We start from the raw sequence: 21310 nt of genomic DNA, 5'->3' as shown, positions 1-21310 counted from the left end.
GTGAAGCATGGAGGTGGAAGTGTCATGGTTTGGAGCTGCTTTGCTGCAGCAGGACCTGGTCAGCTCACCATCATAGAATCCACGATGAATTCTACTGTGTATCAGAAGGTGCTTGAAGAACATGTGAGACCATCAGTTAGAAAATTAAAGCTGAAGCGGAACTGGACCATGCAACATGACAATGACCCAAAACATACTAGTAAATCAACCAAAGATTGGCTGAAAAAGAAGAAATGGAGAGTCCTGGAATGGCCAAGTCAAAGTCCACATTTGAATCCCATTGAGATGCTGTGGGGTGACTTGAAAAGGGCTGTACGTGCAAGAAACCCCTCAAACATCTCACAGCTGAAAAAGTTCTGCATTGAGGAGTGGGGTAAAATTTCCTCAGACCGATGTCGAAGACTGGTAGATGGCTACAAGAACCGTCTCACTGCAGTTATTTCAGCCAAAGGAGGTAACACTCGCTATTAGGGGCAAGGGTGTCCTATCTTTTTCCTCAGTTAGAATAGGCATTTTTGTAGAATGACATTTACAGAAGATCTTGAAAAGACTTTTCTTCAGTTTTCTTTGTTTAGTTGGATTACTTTAATCTCTCTGTATTGTTGAAACGGAGATGAAATAACCTTTTATTAAAAATGTTACAAAAAACCACATGCTTTCAAAGGGTGTCCTAATTTTTTCACATGACTGTATATAAGACTCACTTGTTACAAATATTAGATACTGAACATGATACACCTTCCATTTGATTACATCATATGCTGTCTCCTAACTTCTCACAGGAGCCCTGGAAAAGATTTCTCCACTTACCTTGTAGGAATCTTTAGTAAATAATGGAGGATTATCATTAATATCTAGAATAACAATGATGAGTTCTGCTTCAGCTAGATGCATCCAATCTGAGGCCTGAACCCTCAAATTATATTGCGATGTTTCTTCATAGTCCAAGTCACCAATGAGGGTTACAACCCCTGAGTATTTGTCAATGGCAAACTTCATTCCAGGATTTCCATCTTCAGTAAAACTATACAATACATTTGGCTTCAGGTCCACATCGTTTGCTGATATGCAAGCTACATTGAAGCCAGGGGCAGCATCTGAAATGTGCAATAAAATGTACCTTTACCTATGACAACTGAAAGCAACTTTGGAAACATTTAATTATTTTGGGCTATACAAAAACATTTTTTTTTTCAATATTTAACAGGTTTTCTTCTTCATTTTCGAGTTTCAGTGCATCTGCAGGCTTTGTGCCTCAAACTAAATCTATCAGGGATCTGCACTTTCAGCTGGATCAGTAGCCTTATCTCTGAACTCCTGACAGCCCAGGTATCCATAGCCCTTAGGGTTATAACCTACTTAAAGCTTATCTCCAGGTTGTTCCTTACTGAAACTCATTTAACTCAGATAATCTTCCTTTTTTTCACATTTGGTTTAGGTGCCTGGGTCTTATAATTCTATCCTTACTGTAATGCAATCTGTTCTGCATGTCCTGAAGTTATGATGAGCTTGTGCTTAGACACATCAATGATGTAATAATTACAATATCAGAGATAAATGCTGTTACTGCTGGGTACACAAAAGTGCATGTGCCTAATCCACAGGAATGGTACACTACCCACCAAACACCATGAGGGTATTCAGCATCCCAGTGTGGATTTTGCACAGAATTTGTCAGGGGGTGCTAGATCAGAGCTGAATTACTGCCTCATTTCATTCCGATGTGTTTTCTACAAATTGATACCCATTAAAATAGCACTAAAAAATGGGAAAGTGTTACAGTATATGTAATAATGGCACATTAATAGGACCAATGTCCAGATTACTATGCATTTTGAAAGGAAATATGAATAGAGTTTATTCTATTACAAATAATAATAGTAATAACAATGTAGCATTAGAATAATTCTTACTAATACAACTGTCTGCAGTCATAAAAGTGGTGTTTTCATAATGCTTTGCATTGTTTCATGAGATTGCAAAGCTTGTAAAGGACTGCATCATTTATCTGGTGACATACCTTCAGGAATGAATGCTGTCTCCAGCGGGGGTATTGTAGGGGCATTGTCATTGATGTCAATAACTAGTACTGTTACGATGCTCGTTGCAGAAAGACTTGGAAATCCTCTATCAGCAGCTTGGAGGACCAGCCTGTAAATCAAATCAGTGGAAGCTATAACACATCATGATATTCTCAATAAATACTCTGCAGATTGCAAACTATCCATATTGCAAGACTGATGCAGCCCATGTGTGTGTCATTGTGATTGAATCTGATCCATTTATGACTTGTTCTATATGTAACCATTCAACAAGTTCAGCACACCGTACACAGATCTTTTAGACCTGTGCATATTTACATGGTACTCTAGTCTTTATAAATCTCTTCAAACCAATGCAGTGGTCTCATGAGAAGATCTAACATGGAGAGTTGAGCTGTGAGGTCAGATAACAATTTGTCACACTATCAGTAAAACCACAAGCCAAAGACAACATACACTGACAGTGATAATAGCAAAGTCAGAAAGCAAGTGCCGTTCACGGCAGACAGATTGTGAAGGGAATGTATATGGATATTTACAGTAATTTAACTTGGCGGACATTCAAGGACGACAATGGAGTATTTACAGTATCTCACAAAATTGAGTACACCCCTCAAATTTTTGTAAATATCTCATTATACCTTTTCATGGGACGATACTGAAGATATGACACTTTAATACAATGTAAAGTAGTCAGTGTACAGCTTGTATAACAGTGTAAATTTGGTGCGCCCTCAAAATAACTCAACATCACAGCCATTAATGTCTAAACCGCTGGCAACAAAAGTCGGTACACCCCTAAGTGAAAATGGCCAAATTGTGCCCAATTAGCCATTTTCCCTCCCCGGTGTCATGTCACTCGTTAGTGTGACAATGTCTCAGGCTTTAGCATAAACTGGCAGGCAAACTCAACTCTGCTTTTATCTCTTTCTCTCTGCTGTACTGACAGGCTAGCTTTATACTGCACTGCAATCTTTAGTCTGACATAGTTTCAGCCAAGGAATAGGTTAGTTTCCTGTCATCTCAAACATGGAGTCTGAACTGGCCCAAACTAGAACTGCCACCCCTCCTTCTGGTAGCAAGCAGGACTGGCCCACTTCTGCCCAAAGGGGGAGAATGGAATGGTGAGTTCCATTCTGTCTAAGATAGCTCTGCCAGAAATGCTGCAACATGCTGGTGAACCAGGCATATTACATGTACATATTTAGCATGGCTGGATCTTAACAAGGTTCCAAGTAGAGCTTTAACATGCAACAAGAAAAAATGGGATTGAGATAAAACATTTTTTGAGCATTCAATTTAATGAAAACAATGAATAAACTGAAACAGGCTGTTTTTCAGCTGATCAAAAGTTTAGGACCACACCTCCAAAAAAAAACTAAACCCCCCCAAAACAGAAATCCAACTTCCAAACATGAACTCAGTAATGAGTAGCTCCGCCATTATTGTTTATCACTTCCAAAATTCGTTTTGGCAAGCTTGATGCAAGCGTTTCCATGAGGTGAGTGGGAACATTTCTCCAAGTGGTAAAGACGGCCGCACGAAGGTCATCTACTGTCTGGAACTGTTGTCCATTTTTGTAAACTTCCCTTGCCATCCATCCCCAAAGGTTTTCAATTGGATTTAGATCAGGGGAACACGCAGGATGGGCCAAAAGAGTGATGTTATCCTCCTGGAAGAAGTCCCTTGTCCTGCAGGCATTGTGTACTGTAGCGTTGTCCTGTTGAAAAACCCAGTCGTTACCACACAGACGAGGGCCCTCAGTCATGAGGAATGCTCTCTGCAACATCTGGACATAGCCAGCGGCCGTTTGACGACCCTGCACTTCCTGAAGCTCCATTGTTCCACTGAAGGAAAAAGCACCCCAAACCATTATGGCTCCCCCTCGACTGTGGCGCGTAGAAAACATCTCAGGTGGGATCTGCTTGTCATGCCAGCAACGTTGGAAACCATCAAGACCATCAAGGTGAAATTTTTTCCCATCAGAAAATAAAACTTTCTTCCACCTTGGAATGTCCCATGTTTGGTCCAAACGAGCAGTTCTGTGGCGTTCAAGGAGACGAGGTCTTTGAAGACGTTTTTTGTTTTTGAAGCCCTTCAGTCTCCGTCTGATGCCGTCTGATGGTTATGGGGCTGCAGTCAGCACCAGTAAGGGCCTTAATTTGGGTCGAGAATCGTCCAGTGTCTTGACGGACAGCCAATTGGATCCTCCGGCTCAGTGCTGATGAAATATTTTTGGGTCTTCCACTTGACCTCAGGATCATTTAAGAAATTCCAAAGGACTGTCTTACTGCGTCCCACCTCAGCAGCGATGGCTCGCTGTGAGAGACCTTGCTTATGCAGTTCAACAACCCGACCACGTTAAAAAAGGGAGAGTTTTTTTGCCTTTGCCATCACAACGTGTGACTACCTGACAGAAAATGACAATGAATCCACATCTTTTCACAGATTTGGCCTTTTAAAGGCATGTGGTCCTAAAATTTGGATCAGCTGAAAAACAGCCTGTTTCAGTTTAATCATTGTTTTTAATTAATTGAATGCTCAAAAAATGTTTTGTCTCACTCTAATTTCTTCTTGTTGCATGTTGAAGCTCTACTTGGAACCTTGTTAAGATCCAACAATGTAAAATATGATTTTTTGCCATTTTTCAAGTGGTCTTAAACTTTTGATCAGGACTGTATTGCATATACAGTTGCAAAACAATATTATAGATGCACATTGTGGTGAACCTGGAACAGAATTACAAAGATGACATTTATATTACACCATTAAAGACAGTATCAGGGTGCAGAAGTGGTAACACCACTATGGGGTGTTACAGGAGTGTCATGGTTGGGGCTGCATGAGCGTTGCCGACTGTGGGGACCTACAGTTCATTGAGGGAACATGTACTGTGACATATTGAAGCAGAGCCTGATTCCCTCCCTTCAGAAACTGGTCCGCAGGGCAGTATTTCAACATGATAACGACCCCAAACACACCTCCAAGACGACCACTGCCTTGCTAGAGAGTCTGAGGGTAAAGGTGCTGGACTGGCCAAGCATGTTTCCAGACCTAAACCCTATTGAGCGTCTGTGCGGCATCCTCAAATGGAAGGTGGAGGAGCATAAGAGGGGGAAGAGGATTCCAGTGGCAACCTGTGAAGCTCTAGTGAACCAGATGCCCAAGAAAGTTAAGGCAGTGCTGGAAAATAATGGTGGCCACACAACATATTGACATTTTGGGCACAATTTGGCCATGTATACATTTATACTTAGGAATGTAAGCGCTTTAGTTGCCAGCGTTTTAGACATTAATGGCTGTGTGTTGAGTTATTTTGAGGGCACACCACATTTACACTGTTATACAAGCTGTACACTGACTACTGTACATTGTACAAAAGTGTCATATCTTGAGTATGTTCAATGAAAAGATAGAATAAAATATTTTGTTAGATACTGTATGTCCCATTCAATTCAGTAAAAAACACAGCTCATAGACAAGCTTTGCACTGTTTATGGGGTGGAAAAAAATGGTTAATTGTGAACAACCCCTTTACAGTATGTCACCTACAGTTGATATAACAGGAAGTTTTCCATTTGTCTGCTTGGTCTTGGTGCTTTGTGTATCATTACATCTTCACTACCTTCTGTGGGTAACTAATATTATCGAAGTGATTATAACCTATGAAACTCCTTTAACATACCCCTTAACTGCTGTGCCCCTCAACCTGCTATTTTGAATAGGGATGAGCGAATGCGAACTGCAAAGTTCGGGGTCGTACCAAACTTTGCGAGTTTAGGTACCTGGACCCGAACCCGGACTTCAGTTTAGGTGATTTTATTATTTTCAGTTATCTTAAGACAGAATGCAAAAGAATATGGCCATTTAGGGGGAAGAAAACAACAACTCACCTCATCCACTTGATTGCACTACCACAATGTCTTCTATCTTCTTTCAGCAGGACTTGCAAAAGGAACTGCGATGATGTCACTGCGCTCACCACCTGGTAAGCTCTGTGACGTCACCGCAGGTCCTTCTATTTTCATTCAGCAGGACCTTCCAAAGGACCTGTGATGACGTCACCGCTCTCACCACGTGGTGAGTCCGGTGACGTCATCGCAGGTCCTTTGGCAGGTCCTGCTGAAAGAAGATAGAAAACACTGCGGCAGCGCAATCAAGTGGATGAGTTTATTTATTTTTTTGTATTCTGTCTTAAGAATGCTATTATTTTCCTCTATAACCATGTTTTACCAGAAAACAATAAAGTGAAGTTCGGGTCCCCATTGACTTCAAAGGAGTTCGGGGGCAAGTTTGGGTCCCGAACCCGAACTTTGACCTGAAGTTTGGCCAAACCTGGGGAACTCTAACTTCCACGCAAAGTTACTCAAGATTCAAACCAACCAACCAGGCCCCGGTCTCTTGTTCTGGTGAAAACATCACGGGTTTCCAGTCATCATGGAAATCAAAAGGAGGGCATCCTGTGGTGCAAGGAGATGCAGAGGGTTCCCCCCGCACTATACGGACGTCTCAGAAATGAACTGCTGCTCCCGACAGCTGCTCCTTGGAAGGTCATGGAGTGTCCCGGTCATCCGGCATCTATTCGCCCCACTGAAGGACTATTTTGAAAGTGTGTAGAAGCCAACATGGGGCTCCCACGCTGCAGATTTATCATGGAGACACCGGATTTTACAATATTACATTATTATTTTGTGCTTTAGCAATACTGATGGATTATTGAGCAAATGAGTGAAGGCGGATGCTCCACAGACAGCATACGGGTGGATCTTGGGGGTTATTGTTCTGATGAATCAGAGGAAGGGCAAAATAATCAGTGACGTCAACACAAACTTACTGCCGACACCCTCTCCATTCTGTTGGGGGGGCTCTACTTGTATAAGCATTTAATAGAACAGGTCATGTAGACATCTATGTGGAATCGTCTGACAACGGTGTAAAAGGAGTGCACTTCTTCTTGGCCCTAATATCTACCTGTAAGGTTGAGTTAAGACTTGAGTTATTTGGTCAGTTTTGGCCCCGTGACTGCCCAAATAAGTGAAGTGTGCAGTGATTCTAAGAGTGACGCCTGTTATCTGCATGTCATACTGACTGACAGTATTATTTCACTACCCCAGCACACTCCCTATACCTGTTACTGCAAGGCACGGTGTTCTACACCCATATAAAGGCTCTATGCAGCCCGGAAATAGCCGTTTTTTAATCGCAATTCGTGGCAAATTGGCCGAATCTAATTTTTCTGAAATTCGCTCATCTCTAGTCCACATGTATGCTATCGGTGTCCTTAAGGGTCCATTTCACGTCCGCAATTTCGTTCCGCATTTTGCAGAATGGAATTGCGGAACTATTCATTTCTATGGGGCAGCACGATGTGCTGCCCGGATACGGAATTGCGGACCCGAACTTCTAGGTCCGCAATTCCGTTCCCAAAAAAAATAGAACATGTCCTATTCTTGTCCGCAATAGCGGACAAGAATAGGCATATTCTATTAGTGCCGGCAATGTGCGGTCCGCAAAATGCGGAACGCACATTGCCGCTGTCCGTGTTTTGTGGATCCGCGAAACACACGTGGATGTGTGAATGGACCCTTAGGCCTCTTTCACACGGGCGTTGCGGGAAAATATGCGGGTGCGTTAACTCATCTTAATCCACTTGATCGCGCAGCCCGGCATCTCTTCTGTCTTCATCTTAGCTGTGTGCAGTAACAGGACCTGTGGTGACGTCACTCTAGTCATCACATGTTCCATCACATGATCTTTTACAATGGTGATGGACCATGTGATGACCGGAGTGATGTCACCACAGGTCCTGTTACTGCACACAGCTAAGATGAAGACAGAAGGAGATGCCGGCTGCGCGATCAAGTGGATTAAGGTGAGTTAAATTATTTTTTATTTTTTTTAACCCCTCCAGTGCTATTTTACTATGCACTCTGTATTCAGAATGCTATTATTTTCCCTTATGACCATGTTATAAGGGAAAATAATAATGATCGGGGCTCCATCCCGATCGTCTCCTAGCAACCGTGCGTGAAAATCGCACCGCATCCGCACTTGCTTGCGGATGCTTGCAATTTTCACGCAACCCCATTCATTTCTATGGGGCCTGCGTTACGTGAAAAACGCAAAATATAGAGCATGCTGCGATTTTCACTCAACGCACAAGTGATGCGTCAAAATCACCGCTCATGTGAACAGCCCCATAGAAATAAATGGGTCGGGATTCAGGGCGGGTGCAATGCGTTCAACTCATGCATCACATCTGCGCGGAATACTCGCCCGTGTGAAAGGGGCCTTAAGGTGCTGGGTAAAGTAACAACTGCTATTCTTGCCAGTTATATCATTGACCAAAATGTGCAGGCAGCATGTTTTATCATTGTTGACATAGCACATTCTCCACAATATCATTTCATACATTACTGTCTTGATTATATGGAACACATGGAATTATTTCTGTCTTTCTATCCTATTTTACTGACTGTATTGTAAAACAATACTGAACTACTGAATGTTAAAATAGCTAATTTTGACAATCACATTATTTGGCTTAATACAGTAACTGAGAGTTCTAATACCAAATGTCTATGTTATTACCAAGGGTTCTGACTTTTCCTGGAAGCACTATCAGTACCTGAGAACTTCACACAGTTGGGGCTGGGGGTCAATCTCAGCGAGTGTTCCATTCCCCCACCACTCACTGGGCATCACACTGAAATACCTTCTGCCAACAATCACTAACACTAGTTCTTGTTCTCTCCCTGTTGTCCACCCTAACATAAATCTGTCTTCGATTTCAAAGTCTTCAAAGAAATGTAACTATGAGAACACAAGAAGATGATTGAACCCAAAAATATCTATAAATTAGGCTGCCAAGTGTACTGTTGCAAAATTATATCAGTTGAAAATCGGAGCAATCTGCTGTTAGTTAACCCCAATATCCACCAACCATGATATAAGTACAGCTGTCTGGAAAACTGAGATAGAGTACGGGGAGCTTTATAGTAGGCCCTAAGACTGGAGAGCTGTTGGTTACAGTGATTGCTGATCATTTAATTTCCCTAGCTAATAAAATAATTACTCTGTGGGTCTTAAATCAAAAGCAATTTTTCAGGGTGGATTCACACATCCACGGATTATATGCCCATATGACCTGTGTGTGTCATAGCCTGACTGAAGGCTTAGCTTAAAGGGGTTGTCTGACTTTAGCAAACGGCATTTACCATGTAGACAAAGTCAATACAAGGCACTTACTAAAGTATTGTGATTGTCCGTATTGCCTCCTTTACTGGCTTAGTAAATTTTTTCATCACATCATACACTGCTTGTATTCAGCAGATACAAGGTGGCCAGGATCGGAGCTACTGCTCACATGTGTCTATGTGTGCTCCTGTGGTCACGGCCACCAGAGAGACTGAAACCTTTTCCTATAGTGTGCAAGCATGGCCATCACTGCTGGATTTGGTCATAAACCCTGGATACAAGTATGAGCAGTGTATTTTTTGTGTGCTAAAATCATCTTTTCTGAATTTATCTATGACATGGTGCTCCTTTACAAAAACAAAACTCTGAAAATAAATGTCTGGTGTGAAAACTAACACAAGGAATTACGAAAACCAATTGCTTTATAAATATGGCACCTGTACTGGCACATGACTCCACACTTTTTCCCAAATATGTTGTTGACCCTATAAAAATATTGCTTTGTTATAAAGAATATAAATTGCAACTACCAGCTTAAGATAACCAAATCCCCAATTCCTCTTCTTCAAAAAGAATGGGATTTCAGTGCCAGTGGAAAGTGTGAATAGGCAGTGGGATTTTTTGAGGGAAATTTGTGAAATTTGACTTTAAAGTTAGTTGATTATGAAAATATGCCACACTATTCAAAGAAGACCCCTGCCCTACTGACCAACAGAATCAAGTGCATTGCCATATCTCTTTCACTACAGTATCTCAACACAATAGTAATGTCCATGTACAGTAAGTGTGTCTGGTACTGCATGTTAATGAGGCTGGTTGAACTGTCATAGAACCATAATCACATGGACCTCACTGTTTTGCGTACTGCAGTAATGAGGTTGTGGAGCTCCAGCATGTGTCATTGCCCCTTCATTTTGCTGATGGGTCAGATCATGATCACCAAGATCCTAGGAGCTCAAGCCTCGATTCTCTAACTGGAATTTTTGTTTTTACTTGTTTTTATATCCAAGTAGTCTTGATGTATAGTTGCTAAGGACTGTCCTTTGGCTTATATCTCTCATGTCAATAAATGTGACATAAACATTTCTTTAACACAGCTGTGGGTAACAAAGTCAATGCTTTAAAAGTTTGTCATCTGGGACTTTGATAGCATATCACTAGGCTATACAAACAAAGTCAGAGACCCGCACTAATTTCCAGAACGGGTCCTCGAAAGTGAAGGAGAGCACACCTTGCATGCGTGACATGCTCTCCATTCTTTTCTGTGGGATTTCCGAAAATAGCCAGGCAAGTGCGCTTGGCTATTTTCAGCAGTCCTATAGAAATCAGTGGAGAGTACACTGCATGCGGCCACCAGCCCATTCACTTGTATGGGAATGCCAGAGACAGCAGAGCCCTCGGCTATTTTCGTCCCATAGAAATGAATGAACGTCGGTCATAGAAATGAATGAAAATCGGTTACTCTGGAGATCCCATCTCTGAGTTCCGCAACTATCTGACATTGGTGGCATATGCTAACGATATCCCACCAATATCTGAGATGAGACATCCGCTTTAAGAACCCATTTTAATAGACAGTATACAAAAAAAATTGAATCTGTCCATTGCTCTTTTAGTTTAGACATATTTATGTATTTATGGAGAACCTCTTTAAGTCTCAAAGAAAATAATTGAACATTCATGGAATACCGTAGGTTCGAAGAGAAAAAAAAAAGACAAAAAAATCCTGGAAAGGACTGGCATAAAATCATTTCATCTTAACAGTAAGAGTAGGTACAGTAAGTCATTCTTTCAGGCTATTACATGCTTTTTGTTGTTACACTGTGGATATGATTTATTAGTCTATGGTGGTGTGAATATGGAGAGCAGCCAGCCAGAAGAATCAAAACCACTCTAAAGTGTTTTCTCAGCATAGTAATTAATGACTTGTTATTTCTAAAATACCGCCTCTAGATTTAGAACATATTTCAAAGCATAACAAATGTTAGATAAATACGTAAAAGTGCGACTAATGGACTGTTCTACATCTTGTAAAGTGTTCATTTCCCTGTACGATGGCTGTCTGTGTTTTCCCTTGCTGGAATACAGGTATTATTTTAGAATTTGTTAGCTTTCTTGGTTGTTTTTACACAATTTAATCTTAAACGGCACTCAAACTTCATTTTTAAACACTTTGTCAAACTTTCTTTCGTTTCCAAATACCTAAAAAAATGTTAGAAGTGGAGTCTTGGAAATGAAGGGGGATCAGCTACTCGCAACAACTAGAAAGGCTGTGTTTGCAGTAGGAGAAGAGGGAAAGCATAAGTACATGTCCCGTTTTTGTATTTTTTATGTATTTACAGTTGCAAGAGAAAGTATGTGAACCCTTTGGAATGATATGGATTTCTGCACAAATTGGTCATTAAATGTGATCTGATCTTCATCTAAGTCACAACAATAGACAATCACAGTCTGCTTAAACTAATAACACACAAATAATTAAATGTTACCATGTTTTTATTGAACACACCATGTAAACATTCACAGTGCAGGTGGAAAAAGTATGTGAACCCTTGGATTTAATAACTGGTTGAACCTCCTTTGGCAGCAATAACTTCAACCAAACGTTTCCTGTAGTTGTAGATGAGATGTGCACAACGGTCAGGAGTAATTATTGACCATTCCTCTTTACAGAACTGTTTCAGTTCAGCAATATTCTTGGGATGTCTGGTGTGAATCGCTTTCTTGAGGTCATGTCACAGCATCTCAATCGGGTTGAGGTCAGGACTCTGGGCCACTCCAGAAGGCGTATTTTCTTCTGTTTAAGCCATTCTGTTGTTGATTTACTTCTATGCTTTGGGTCGTTGTCCTGTTGCAACACCCATCTTCTGTTGAGCTTCAGCTGGTGGAGAGATGGCCTTAAGTTCTCCTGCAAAATGTCTTGATAAACTTGGGAATTCATTTTTCCTTCAATGATAGCAATCCGGCCAGGCCCTGACATAGCAAAGCAGCCCCAAACCATGATGCCCCCACCACCATACTTCACAGTTGGGATGAGGTTTTGATGTTGGTGTGCTGTGCCTCTTTTTCTCCATACATAGTGTTGTGTGTTTCTTCCAAACAACTAAATTGTGGTTTCATCTGTCCACAGAATATTTTGCCAGTACTTCTGTGGAACATCCAGGTGCTCTTGTGCAAACTGTAAACATGCAGCAATGGTTTTTTCTGGACAGCAGTGGCTTCCTCTGTGGTATCCTCCCATGAAATCCATTCTTGTTTAGTGTTTTACGTATCGTAGATTCGCTAACAAGGATGTTAGCATATGCCAGAGACTTTTGTAAGTCTTTAGCTGACACTCTTGGATTCTTCTTCACCTCATTGAGCAGTCTGCGCTGTGCTCTTGCAGTCATCTTTACAGGACGGCCACTCCTAGGGAGAGTAGCAGCAGTGCTGAACTTTCTTCATTTATAGACAATTTGTCTTACCATGGACTGATGAACAGCAAGGCTTTTGGAGATAGTTTTATAACCCTTTCCAGCTTTATGCAAGTCAACAATTCTTAATCGTAGGTCTTTTGAGAGCTCTTTTGTGCGAGGCATCATTCACATCAGGTAATGCTTCTTGTGAAAAGCAAACCCAGAACTGGTGTGTGTTTTTTATAGGGCAGGGCAGCTGTAACCAACACCTCCAATCTCATCTCATTGATTGGACTCCAGTTGGCTGACACCTCACTCCAATTAGCTCTTGGAGATGTCATTAGTCTAGGGGTTCACATACTTTTTCCACCTGCACTGTGAATGTTTACATGGTGTGTTCAATAAAAACATGGTAACATTTAATTCTTTATGTGTTATTAGTTTAAGCAGACTGTGATGGTCTATTGTTGTGACTTAGATGAAGATCAGATCAAATTTTATGACCAATTTGTGCAGAAATCCATATCATTCCAAAGGGTTCACATACTTTTTCTTGCAACTGTATATTGGTATGACAGATTTAAAGATTACATTGTAAATGTATCAGTGCCATCACTTTTTTATCAATCAATGCAAATAGCATATTTATGAAAACTAGAGACGAGTGAATCTATTCTAAATTAATCAAATTTAACCAGAATTTTCCCAAAATGTGGGTCAAATCTGAATCAGAATTTTTGGTGATTCAATTTAGGCAATTTTCTCAATCAGCCATTTTTCAGATCAGAAAATAGGAAAGATGAAGAAGGAGGTTCGCATGACCCTGGCAGTGTGTGTATACACTCTGGCAAGCATTTGCTGCCAAAAAGACAATTTAACAAAAAACATAAAAAATCCTACAGTATAAGTTGTTACTACTAGCAGCCATGCTTTTACTCACAGTCATATGCTCCCCTGCCAATTTAGGGTTACTAATGCTGGCTTGATGTTAAAAAGCTTGAAATGAGTTGTATATAGTCTTAGGAGACCCCAGTATGTCATCCACAATTTTTCAGGAGAATTGGAGCAGTTTTCAATTTGGTCGAATTTAGTAGGACCCGTTCAGATTTCCATTTTTCACTGACGTGTGCTGTCCGCATTTTCTGCAGACAGCACACGTACCCATTGATTTGAATGAGTCTGTTTACATTTTAGCATTTTTTTACTGACTGTATAAAAACGCAAGAAAAAATATACATATGTGGTATCGCCGGATTAGTACTGAAAGTAACTGGTCAGTTTTCCTGTACAGGGAATGCCGTAAAAACAAAGCCCCAAAAACTGTTGCAGTATTGCTTTTTTTTTTTCCTATTTCATCCCTTTGTAATCTTTTCCCGCTTCCCTACCACATTGTATGCAACCATAAATAGTGCCATTAGAAAGTGCATCTTGTCCCACAAACAACAAGTCCTCATATGGCTATGTGAATGAAAAAAAAAAAAAGTTATGGCTTTGGGAGGGCTGGGAGTAAAAACGAAAACGGAAGATCACCCTGTCTTAAAAGAGTTAACTAGCACTGAGAACTAGATAGTGACATGAGACCAGATCCTGAGAATGTCAGAGGATGTAGTCCTGCTTTGGTCCAGTATACCTGAAATATAGCCTTAGGCTGTTCCATATCCCATGCTGCATCTGACGCATCTGTAAAAGTCATATTCCAAGCAGAGCCGTCCACAGCCATGTGTCTAACATGTGTTCTCTGGAGGATCGGCCCCTTCTTCTTTCTGTTGAATTAATACCAATATAGATATAACCTGTAGCTGAACTCACTTTCGAGGAAAAAAAGCTACCGTTTATATCTATATCAGTAATGTTTCACTGGAGACTTCAGACAGTCCCTGTTCTTCTTCATGTAGCTCTCATTTATGGTATAATATGAGTTGGTGCTACAGCTTTCCACTTTCCGTCCTGTCAAAATACTGTACATATAATAACCGTACACTCGTTTTGCAACAAACCTGTATGAGGATTTAATCTCCCGATCCAGTATAGCGTTTGTAGAGAGGACACCTCGTCGTGAGTCAATCAGAAAAGCGTTATTTTCATTGCCGTCCACAATAGTGTAATCTATCTGTCCATTCAGCCCACTGTCAGCATCGCTAGCAAAAACCTGTGAAAGGAAATCGTATGTTAGGTTATATATTGCGCAATGATTATAGCACGACTTGGGGGTCATGTAGGGGATTTTCTTAATTTATTGTCACGATAGGGAGTGGGGAAAAACTCCCCACCATATAACGTGGGTAAACGGGGAAGCAGTTGGGCCTGGACATCAGGAAAAGGGAGCAGGTCACCTCCTAAGCCACCCTAATCCTGGCCCTGACTCCTAACTGTATGAGCAGACCCAGATGGTAGGTGGGCTCATACACAGGAACCTCGAACCCTGAATCACCATGATGATCCCTGAATAAAGGTTAGGAGCTAGAGACGACCTGTTCCTCCAGAAGGCAGGCCAAGCAGAAAAGGTAAGGGAAGACGAGCAGCAAGTTGGTCAGCAGGTAAGAACCCAGTGATACAACAAAACATCGGAGCAACAAGCAATTACCTGCTGAAGCAACAGGGTGGAGCACCAGCACCAATACTACCTAGACCCCCATGCGGACCAAATGCATGGCGGCCCCAGGCAGAGCTTCTCACTGACTAGTGGTTTCCCCTCCGGGGAACCCAGGGGCCCTCTCACCGAAGGCACAGACAGACAGGGGAATGTCTAGCAACTATGCTGGACAACACATCAAACAGACCAGACATTGAACACAACACTAGACATAACAACACACCCTGTACATAAGCCTTCACCAAACATATACATGAGAAGGAAGGGGTAAATACATAAGGATGACATCAGATGACATTGATGTCTAACTAGGTGGCCCTCACACTGGAAGGATGTAATATCCAGGGCAGGAGCATAGCTCCAGCACACACCAAGGCTGGAGAACTACTGACCTCATGCTCACAGCACCAGATTAAGAAGAGCCATGAGGCCACACCCAGAACACACCTAGCCTTGAAGTTAACCCCTCTAGCACCAGACAGGGAAAGCACAAATGCGTTGCCCCTGGCAACCAGCATGCACAGCTAACGTGTCATGACGAACAACAACAAGACCGTGACACAGCCGTGAGATTTATTTAATAATGATCAAATAATTAAAATTTGGCTTGAAGGATTAAAGAGGACCTTTCACTTGGAAAAACATTGTGAACTAAGTATCCTGACATATACAGTGGCGCCCAGGGATCTCACTGCACTTACTATTATCCCTGGGCGCCGCTCCGTTCTCCCGTTATGTCCTCCGGTATGTTCGGGGACTTGGTTATAGTAGGAGGAGACTGCCCTTGTTCTGCTGGGCGTCTCCTCCTCCTAGGCTGTAGCGCTGGCCAATCGCAGCGCACAGCTCACAGCCTGGGAGAAAAAAAACTCCCAGGCTGTGAGCTCTGTGCTGCGATTGGCCAGCGCTACAGCCTAGGAGGAGGAGACGCCCAGAAGAACAAGGGCAGACTCCGCCCACTATAACCAAGAGTCCTAAGTCTCCGCCTACTATAACCAAGTCCCCGTACATACCGGAGGACATAATGGGAGAATGGACCGGCGCCCAGGGATAATAGTAAGTGCAGTGAGATCCCTGGGTGCAGCTGTATATGTCAGGATACTTAGTTCACAATGTTTTTCCAGGTGAAAGGTCCTCTTTAAGCATGGGCAGAGAGCTAGCAAATCAAGCTACAAATGAATGTGGCTTTCTAAAGAATACCTTGCTTATATCATGAAGATTCCCTTCTTGGCACCACACTGTCGGACTCCCCATTGACTTCAACAGAGATCCCATATACTGTACATGTATGCAGTCATTGGAGAGCTCGGAGAGGACACAACACTTTGACATGATACAGTCCCTTTTATAGATGCATCTAAGGCTACTTTCACACTATAGTTTACATTTTACGGTATTGAGATCCGGCGAGAATCTCAATACCAGAGAAAAACGCTTCATTTTTTGTTCCCATTTATTGTCAATGGAATGTTCAGTGAACAGAACGAAATGCTCCAAAATGCATTCTATTCCGTTTGGGAATTCCGTTCGGTTGCGGTTTTCTTTCCATCATGGGATGCGGACACAATAAAAAACAAATCCGGCCCCTATTGACTTTCAATGGTGTTCATCACGGACCCGTGATTACATGGCTATGTTAAAGATAATACAACCAGATCCATTCATAATGGATGCAGACGGTTGTATTATCAGTAGTGTGAAAGTGTGCCTAAGATAACTATGTCTTTGACGATGAATCAAATGACACAATATTTTTTTTTTCTGTTTTTAGCATATAACTCCAATATATTTTCTGTATTTAGTTCTCATATTTTCTTGAGATCTGTGTTTGCTGTCATTCAATATGGGAAGATATATCTGTCCGGCATACATGATGATCACACACATTCTTGACCCATTACAGTTATCAGAGATGTCCAACCCATGAACCCGTATGTCTATCACAGGACAGATATTATCTACTGGAAGAAAGCAAAGTTTTTTATTGAATGACAGCAAGTAGAGATCTTGAAAACTGTGTGAAATTGACACAAAAAGTGAAGTATATTTGAAAAGTCTATACAGATATAGCAAATCGCCAAATGATTGTTCGGCATGCTGCACCATTTAAAGGGGTTTTACCCAGGATAGGTCATTGATATCTGACACCCGCCACCCCAGGTTACTGCAGCTCAGCACATTCACTTCAATGGGAGTGAGATGCAGTAACCCAGCATGGCCACTACACTTGGAACGGAGCTGTGCTTCGTGTTCCATTCACAGCGCTAGTTCCAGCACCGAAGGTTTCAAGAAATAGCTGATCAGACAGTATGCAGACTTGCACTGATCAGATATTAATGATCTATCCCGAGGATAAGTAATCAACATCAGGAGCCTGGAAAACTCTTTTGATGCAGCACACCCATTGCATTCTAATACTAAGAGTATGGTGCATATATAGAATTAACAGCATAGCACGCCACAAATTGGGGCATACTACATCTGTTTCTTTTCATTATACAAAGAATAACATTTATTTGCTGAAACCAGTTACCCCTTTAAGATTTTTTTTTAATTCAGCCCAGAAAGTATGGACATATTTATTTGTAGGCTATTAGCTCATGTACAACAATAGCGTTATTTCTGGAGAAAAATCTGAAGTTTTTCTCTAATCTCAATAGAAATTTATCATTTGATCCCTTTTTAAAAATGATGCCAGACAGCCAGGTGGACTTAGGTGGTATTGATTGCATGCTCCCATGGCTAAATGTACCGAGCTCAATATTAAAGTTATGTAATTGCTATTTATGCATTTAACTGTGGTGGCTTCAACAGCAGCTTCAATGTGGAAAGTATATTCTGTATGAGAAGACGTCTGACAGCCATACAGGCTGCAAGAATTATCACTCAAACAACAAACCCTTGCGGTAAAAGTCAATGATGCATAAAGCTGCCAGATCATGCCAGTAAAATAAAGCAAGTTAATTTTACTATACGCTAATAATTCACGTCCAGACACAGTAGGAAGATAGTTGAACGATATACAATTCATTAGTTGGGTCCAGAACACAGTTTCTGAGAAAAAAATATATCAACTGGCAGTAAAATATAAATAATTCTTTGGTGAGGTTTCTAGCCCACAATATTCATAATCCTAAACCAGTTCCTGCAATTTGACGGCCATAAATAAGTAAATTGTGAAATTATAACTGACTTTGGAAAATTAATTTAGTGCATGAATAAAAGGTTCTAACACTAAAAATTTTTATATCAATATGTGATCGTCATCATTCATACAAATCTCCCATAATCCACATCAAACAGTAGTTTCTCTACCTGGATAACAATCATGTTGTAGGCCTGACCTTCCAAGACCCATGTAAAGTGGTGATCCCGGTCAAACACTGGTGGGTTATCATTCTGATCTTGGATTACCACAGTGACCCTGCAGTAGATAACTGACCGGCTGGTTTCGGCAGAGATGATTACATTTGTCGTATTTCTGGCTTCGAAATCGAGCAATGACGCGTCCTGTACCGTGAGGGCTCCTTAGAGGTGAAAACATTGGTGCTTATTATAATATGGTCATAAGAGATACAAATGAAATGTATACTGTATATGAGAGATATACAAATATGCATACTTTAAACATACACATTATTATATTATCATAGTTGCTAGAAAATGTGAGACCAGTGGACTTTTGCATTGTATGTTTTTATTGTATATATGGTTTTAGCATACTGAACTGTAGCCAATATGAACTGTAGCCAATATGATGAATCCCCCTGATTTCAATCAGATTTAGTTTAAAGGGGTTGTACTGTGGCGTAATAGTAATGACCTATTCTCAGGATAGTACAATAAATTTGCGGCACATTTCTTTAGAGATGCGAATAAGGTCACATTTATTAATCCGTATGACAATATCACGTTATCTGGAGTAGGCAAGAGAATAATCAGCTGGAGTAGACAGGAGAGCAGTGAAAAGTGGCAGTGCCACCGCGTGTATGCTGAGGAGTATGGCATCACTGTTGCTTTTTACTACTCTCCCGCCTACTCCAGATTTGGCTTGATAAAGGTCTGCAATTGGCTAAAACGTTGCTTGGAAGAATCTGGATTCCTTTTGATTCATGCTGAAAATAATGTGATATTGTCATATGGATTAATAGTTGTGACCTGATTTGTATTTTCAAATTTATTGTACTAGTATCTGGACTGAAGGGTCCTTTTGTGGGCACCTACATACTTCAAGGTGTGTGGTACCATTGCTATTTGGACACTATACCCAGGATAGGTCATCGATCTCATATTGGCCGGGGTGCCAGGAAGAAGTGCTTTTGCAAGTGCAGCTCCTTCATCAAATTCTTCTTCATTCAGTTGAATCTTATACAGTGTTTAATGCTAAGTGTTATTAATTGTATAGTTGATAAATTGTTATATTATTATATAGTCTCTATATATTCTCCACTAGAGTACTGCATGACTTTTGATGCTTAAGGCTAGCAAAAAACTAGTGTTTAGAGAGCTCTCTGGATCAGGCATTGCTGGACGCCGCCTGAATGCCCCAATGACTATAATAGGGAACGGCAAATATTTTAAGAATCAGCTGGACAAATACCGCTGCACGGGCAACTGGTTAAAGTGTCCATATAATACAATTCATTCTTTTATTTAGCCCTTAGAGGACCGAGCAATTTTCAGTTTTTGTATTTTTTCGTCTTTTTCTCTCTGCTTTCCCAGATCCATAGCTTTTTTATTTCACATAGCCATATGAGACTTCTTTTAGACAGGACAAGTTTTACTTTCTAATGGCTCCATTTACTATTGCATACAATTTAGGAAGCTGAAATGGGGTTAAATGGGAAAGAAAACACAGTTTCATGGGTTTTGTTTTTACGGCGTCCGTTCCCTATACACTAAACCTGACCCATGCCGTTCATTCTGTGGGTCAGTACAATAACAATACCACATTTGTATAGCGTTTCTTGCATTTTAATACTCAGAAAAATGTTTTATATTTATGTCTGTGTGAATGCTCATTTTTGCAGGATGATTGGTAGTTTTTACTGATACCATTTTGGGGTGTGTATGACCTTTTGATCATTTTTTATAAAAAAAAAAAATTGCGGGGGAGTTAAGTCACAAAAAAGGGAAAGAGGGGTGATTTGAATTTTTATATCTATCTTTTTAAAAACTTTTTTACATTTTTTCCTTCCTTTTTTTTAGGCCGCCAAGGAGACCTCATGCTATCATCAGATTGCCGTTTGAATTCAGTAAAGGAATTTGATTAAATACCGAATTGAAATTCCAATGTAGTTTTGCCCCCTGCAGGCTTGCACTGAAATATACCAGGAATCAGCCTCATGCCTATTACTACTAAGATGAATGACACTGACAATAAAAAAAATCCCTCTAAAACTTAACTTTTATTAATTTACATGCTTATAAAACAAAACATGATTCATTCCAAAACTAAATTAGAAAATTAAAAAGATAATTATTATATATTTAATATATTTTTCTAATTTAGTTTTGGAGTTAATCATGAGTGGTTGTATAATCATGTAAATTAGTAAAAGTTACGTTTTAGAGGGATTTTATTCTTGTCAGTGATATTCATTTTCTAGATATCTCTCATGGTATCTACAGTGGATATAAAAAGTCTACACACCCATGTTAAAATGTCAGGTTTCCGTGATTTAAAAAAATTAGACAAAGATAAATAATTTCAGAACTTTTTCCACATTTAATGTGACCTATAAACTGTACAACTAAATTAAAAAACAAACTGAAATCTTTTAGGTAGAGGGACGAAAAAATATAAAAATATAAAAATATAATAATATGGTTTCATAAGTGTGCACACCATAAACTAATACTTTGTTAAAGCACCTTTTGATTTTATTACAGCACTCAGTCTTTTTGGGTATGAGTCTATCATCATGGCACATTTTGACTTGGCAAGATTTGCCGACTCTCCTCTGCAAAAACACTCCAAATCTGTAAGATTGCGAGGGCATCTCCTGTGCACAGCCCTCTTCAGATCACCCCACAGATTTTTTATCGGATTCAGGTCTGGGCTCTGGCTGGGCCATTCCAAAACT

At 40.6% G+C, this 21310-nt stretch overlaps 1 protein-coding gene across 1 annotated transcript in view; it reads right to left on the bottom strand.

Moving 5' to 3' along the window:
* Window positions 1-21310, bottom strand: part of DCHS2 (dachsous cadherin-related 2) — a 394236-nt gene that overhangs the window by 22368 nt on the left and 350558 nt on the right. The window contains exons 15-18 of the mRNA XM_044300255.1: window positions 18540-18751; window positions 14632-14783; window positions 2021-2151; window positions 811-1097 (exon numbers count right to left, since the gene is read on the bottom strand). Coding sequence (XP_044156190.1) covers window positions 811-1097; window positions 2021-2151; window positions 14632-14783; window positions 18540-18751 — 782 coding nt within the window. The remainder of the gene's footprint in view (window positions 1-810; window positions 1098-2020; window positions 2152-14631; window positions 14784-18539; window positions 18752-21310) is intronic.

The sequence above is a fragment of the Bufo gargarizans genome, chromosome 1, assembly GCF_014858855.1.
Source record: "Bufo gargarizans isolate SCDJY-AF-19 chromosome 1, ASM1485885v1, whole genome shotgun sequence".
Lineage (NCBI taxonomy): Eukaryota > Metazoa > Chordata > Amphibia > Anura > Bufonidae > Bufo > Bufo gargarizans.
Note: the sequence above shows the minus strand (reverse complement) of the source record. Positions and strands in the feature narration are given on the sequence as shown.